This window comes from Spinacia oleracea, chromosome 4, assembly GCF_020520425.1.
Source record: "Spinacia oleracea cultivar Varoflay chromosome 4, BTI_SOV_V1, whole genome shotgun sequence".
Classification (NCBI taxonomy): domain Eukaryota; kingdom Viridiplantae; phylum Streptophyta; class Magnoliopsida; order Caryophyllales; family Amaranthaceae; genus Spinacia; species Spinacia oleracea.
Genome location: NC_079490.1, coordinates 5,631,573 through 5,637,330, shown reverse-complemented (window position 1 = coordinate 5,637,330; position 5,758 = coordinate 5,631,573). Strand labels below are relative to the sequence as shown.

Here is a 5,758-nt window from a genome sequence, read left to right as displayed (position 1 = left end):
TTAATATTACCTATGTTCGTAATGAACATTTTACTTAAGTACATTGAACAACACCTATTTAAACATGGACATTCTATTTTAATATTTTTAACATTATTATTTTAATATTGAACATTTTATTTAAGGATATTGAACATTTAAAATTTCAAAATGTTAGTTATTATTGAAATTGATCATTCACAATATTAACATTGAACAATCCCTAATTTAACATTGAACATTTCTTCCATTCGCAATGAATAAGGAAGTAAGTCTTTTGTTGAAGGGTCAGAATCTATGTTAATGATGAAGGAAGCTAAAAATGAAGACGAAGCTTATGATTTTGTATAATGAATATGCTTTTAGTAAAGGTTTTGGTATTAGGGTTGGGAAAGGTCGGAAACGTCAAAACAGTGAACTTTATACTATGAAACGGTTCTTGTGTAGCTGCGAAGGGGTTAAAGATGAAAAAAGGAAGAGAACAAGGTCTTATGCTAGATTGGATACGCGTACTGGGTGTACTGCTTTTGTTCAGTTTTCTATTGGTAAGGATGGTGTGTGGACGGTTGTGAATCATAATATGATTCATAATCATGCTATGGTTCCTCTAAATAAGAGGCATTTGATAAGATCACAAAGGAAGGTTAGTAAGGAGGCTCTTTACTTTATGTCTACTTTAAAAGCTAGTGGTGTTAAAGTGTCTGATACCTTGAGGGTTTTGAGGAAAGAAGTAGGCGGATCTCCTATGGTTGGTTTTACAGCTAGTGATGCTTATAATGCTTTATCACGTGCAAAAGCTAATAAACTTGAAGGTCATGACTGTCATCAGTTAATCAAGTATTTTGCTCAGAGAAATTCCAGTGAAGAAGGTTTTTATTATGACTTTGAGCTTAGTGAAGAAGATGGACTTTTAAGTTTCTTTTGGCGTGATGGTAGGATGAAGAGAGATTATGATTATTTTGGGGATTTATTGGTTTTTGATACTACTTATAGGACCAATAAATATGATATGATTTGTGCTCCTTTTGTTGGTATGAACCATCATGCTAATAATGTTATGTTTGGAATGGGTTTTGTTATCAATGAAAAAACATAATCTTTTAATTGGCTTTTTCAAACTTTCCTTACATCAATGGGTGGAAATCCTCCAATAACCATTATGACAGACCAAGCTCCATCCATTGCTGCTGGGATAAGGAATGTTTTTCCAGATACTAGACATAGATTATGTACGTGGCATATTGGGGAGAATTCAAAGAAGCATATTGGGCAGTATAGAGCTTTAGATGGTTTTTCTGACATATTCAATTATCTTCTGAAGTATTGTGAAACTGCTGCTGAATTTGAATATCATTGGCCAAGGTAATTAATTTGTATTACTTATTTACTTCAAATTAATAAATAATATGTACTTGTAATCTTATGAATATTTACTTATAAAGAAATGAACATTTTATTATTTCATGTTATTACCAAGTTATATGCTTTTTCTGATTCTGAACAAATAGGTATATTCTGATGAACAAATTTGATTTTTATATTGAACATTTTGTTTTTCAGAATGTTGACTCACTATAAATGCGTTGAAAATCCATGGTTGAAGAATTTATATACAATCAGAGAGATGTGGTGTCCTGCTTATTCTAAGAACTATTGGTCTGGTGGTGTGTTATCATCACAGCGTTGTGAAACTACCAACAAGTCAGTTTTCCATCGACTTGATAAGACACAAGGCTTATGTGATTTTTATCATGTTTTTTTGGATGTTATTTCTGAGTGGAGGAGCAAAGAGAATGGTCATGACTACAGAAATTGGAAAGGTAGACCAGAAGTTGCAGCTGCAAATTGCGGAATTCTTCTTCATGCGAGAAAGATTTACACTATAGAAGCATATGTTTTGTTTGAAGAACAATTTCTTAAAGGTATGGCATGTTCTCAAGAAGAAAAACGCGGAAACACAGCTACAGAGAAAAGTTATTATGTGTGGAGGCCTAAAAAAGACTTGATTAAACATGAAGTTCAGTTTAACCAAGAGACTTTTGCAGTGGATTGTACTTGTCAGTATTTTACTGAAATGGGTTTTTTATGTTCTCATGCGCTTCGTGTTTATCATGTGCATTGTGTCCCAGAGATTCCCAATCTCTATATATTGAAGAGGTGGACAAAAGCGGCTATGTGCAGTCATTTGGTTGAAGATGATGGTGAAAAGTCCAATATAGTTGCGGATTTTGTTTGGAGGGCACAAACCCTTAGGAATTTTGTTAAGCTTGTTATGTCTAGTCAAGATTCTCTTCAAGCTAGGGCTGAGGTTGATTCTGCCTTTGGTCTTTTAAAAGAAAAAGTGGAGAGTATTAGGGGTACAATTGATTTTTCTGATCCTAAAGAGGGTGAAGATATCTTTGTGCCCTTAGTAAAAAACCCACAGAATTTAAGGAAAAAAGGTGAGAGGAATGACAGATTGAAGAGTACAGTTGAGAAAATCTACAATAAAGCTAAAGGGAATTGGAGGAAGAGAAAAGCAATATTTACAGATGCAACAAGGTTTAAGGCTCAATCTGCAGTCATGGTAAATATTTATTAATATTGAACATATATGTTTTATAAATTGATCATTTGCACATAACTAATTGAACATTCTTTTTTTTGTTTTTTTTTGCTTGGTTTTTGCAGGAGTTGGATGAAGTTGGTGCTCCTGTGATTTTCTCTAATTCTCTTAATGACTCATCTGATCTAGTTGTACTAGATCCTTCACTATTTCAGGTTGTTATCCTTGCAAAGTTTGATCATTTAGTTATAAATATATTAACATTATTATCTGATAAATGATCACTATTAATTTTTCAGGTTGATGCTTCTTTTCCGAAGCCGCCTCCAAAATATTTTAGAAGAGGTGGTGTTGTTGATAAAAATGTAGAATCATCGGACAAGGTAGATAGTAATATTTAATTCTTTAAAATGAATATTTAAATTTCTGTTTTTGAATGTCTTTACATTTTGTGTCAATTTTAGGAAAACAATTCAACAAATGAAACCTTAAATGATTCATATGTTCATGGAAGTACTAAAACCGATGCATGTACAAAAGTTAATGCATTATTGGCTACTAAAGCACCATCGGCTATTAAAGCACCATCGGTTAATAAAGCACCATTGGCTACTAAAGGAACATCAGCTACTAAAGCAAAAAAGGATCAGCAGAGATTTGAGTATGATATCAAGAGTGCATTTGACTTGGGACTTTCACCATCACCAATGGTTACTAAAGTTTCATCTGTTACTAAAGCTCCATCTGTTACTGAAGGTAAAGTTCAAGGACCTGTTCATGCTTCAGAAATTATTCAAGTAGTACCTAAAGTTCAAGGATCTATTCAGGCTGAAAAAATTACTCAAGTTGGATATAAGGTTCAAGGACCTAAAGTTTCATTGGTTACTAAACCTCCGTTGGGTACTAAAGGATCTCATCAATCTGCTAATGATCAAGCTTATTAGAAATTTAAGTATGATGCTTTTTTAGCTCTTTTTGATGAATCAATGGCTGCTGAAAAAGCCATTAAAAGTCAAGGATTTAGTAACTATTGATTATTGAGTTGAAAATTTGTACGTGCATTTATTTGTACTGAACATTTAGTTTAAATAGAATGATCATTGAGGTCAAACGTTTTGATCATTTATTTTAAATAGAATGAACATTTAGGTAAGGTAGTACGTGCTCTTATTGTGTTTGAACATTTAGTTTTAATAGAATGAATATTGAGGTCAAACATTTTGATCATCACTATTTTTCACAATATTTTATGTTTGAATTTATTTTATGTTTTTTCAAGACATCCTTCTGAAGTTTATGAACATTTTAGTCAAATATATTCAACATTATCTACTTTTGATTTTGAACAATACACATTTGTCAATGTGTTTTCTATTTAAAGATTTTGAACAATACGAATTTCAAAGTGAATATTCTATATGAAAATTTTGAGCATTAAGTATTTCTAAAATGAACATTTTATTGAAATACAATGAATATTAGTAATTTTAAAATTGAACATTATATTGAAATACAATGAATATTAGTAATTTTCATATTGATTATTACTTATTTTCTCAATGAACATTGTTTAACGATATTAATCTTTATATATAATTTTCATAAAATCAAGCAGTTAATAAATATTTATATTGTATGCATTATTGAGTTGCAAATTTTGTTGTGCATTTAATTCAATACTGCAAAGGAAACTGAATATTAAACATAAAAGAAATGAACACTAAGTCATATGTTTTTGAACAAACCACCAAAATACCCAAATATTTACTTTACATTGTACTAAAAATCTGTTAGGTTATGATACATATGACAATTCATAAATCATGCGGAAAAACCATAAACCCAGGAAAACATATTATTTACACATAATCATTTAGCATAGATTAGATGCATACTCTTTGTTGCGTGTCTTCCCTAGCTGCGCCCGAACCGAACAAGAACAAGTCTTTAGGACTCCAAGTGTCGTCCCTCCGTAGATAGTCCACAGCACGTCCGGATCCGCCTTAAGATTGACCAACTAGAATCGCCCTTAAGGTACTATTATTTTCGGCACTTTATAGGCAAATGTGTGACTGAATTTTTCTCTCAAAAACTCACTTTGAATACTTTGAAACTTGTGTTATAAATTGTGAGCCCTAGCCTCATATTTATAGCGGTATGGAAAGGGAATCGAAATCCTATTCAGATACAAATTAATTAAACCTAGAATCCTACAAGAACTCTAATTTAATTAATTTATCAAATAGAATTAGGAATTTAATCATTAACCGAACTCTGCATGTTTTAGGAAACGTGCACGAACACAAACACTTGCACACACACGCACGGCAGCCACGATGGGCCCCATGCGTGCGCGCGAGCAGCAGCCCACTCAGCGCCCGCGCGTGCTGCGTGCTGCGCGTGCTGTGCGCGCTGTGCGCGCTGCGCGCTGCGCGCAGCCTGCTGGGCCTGGCCTTGCGCTGGGCCTGGCGTGGCTGTTTGTGCGGCGCGCTTGGCTTGCTGGGCGATGGCCTGGCTTCGTGCTGGGCCTCGTCCGGCAGGCCTCGTCCGATGCTTATTCGTACGATGCGCTTCCGATTAAATTTTCCGATTCTGGAATTCATTTCCGATACGAACAATATTTAATATTTCCGATTCCGGAATTAATTTCCGTTTCGAACAAATATTTAATATTTCCGTTTCCGGAATTATTTTCCGATTCCGGTAATATTTCCGATTCTGACAATATTTCCGTTTCCGGCAATATTTCCGATTCTGGTAATATTTCCATTTCCGATAATATTTTCCGATACGTACCATGTTTCCGTTTCCGGCAACATCTACGACTTGGATAATATTTATATTTCCGATACGATCCATATTTCCGTTTCCGGCAATATCATCGTTTCCGGAGTATTCATTTCTTGCCTGTGACGATCTTAGCTCCCACTGAAACCAAGATCCGTCGGTTCCGAATATTCATAGATGGAGTATTTAATGCCATTAAATACTTGATCCGTTTACGTACTATTTGTGTGACCCTACGGGTTCAGTCAAGAGTAAGCTGTGGATTAATATCATTAATTCCACTTGAACTGAAGCGGCCTCTAGCTAGGCATTCAGCTCACTTGATCTCACTGAATTATTAACTTGTTAATTAATACTGAACCGCATTTATTAGACTTAACATAGAATGCATACTTGGACCAAGGGCATTATTTCCTTCAGTCTCCCACTTGTCCTTAGGGACAAGTG

General features: G+C 34.2%; 1 protein-coding gene across 1 annotated transcript; it reads left to right on the top strand.

The window, feature by feature from the left end:
* Positions 1 to 312: 312 nt before the first annotated feature.
* Positions 313 to 1,661, top strand: LOC110796742 (protein FAR1-RELATED SEQUENCE 5-like). Its single transcript, XM_056827542.1, has 2 exons — positions 313 to 1,341; positions 1,540 to 1,661. The coding sequence occupies exon 1, from the start codon at positions 317 to 319 to the stop codon at positions 1,073 to 1,075; it is 759 nt and encodes a 252-aa protein (XP_056683520.1). The 5' UTR covers positions 313 to 316; the 3' UTR covers positions 1,076 to 1,341; positions 1,540 to 1,661.
* Positions 1,662 to 5,758: the final 4,097 nt, after the last annotated feature.

Coding starts and splice junctions, on each gene's coding strand:
- LOC110796742 (XM_056827542.1), top strand. CDS start 317: ATGATTTTGTATAATGAATATGCTTTTAGTAAAGGTTTTGGTATTAGG.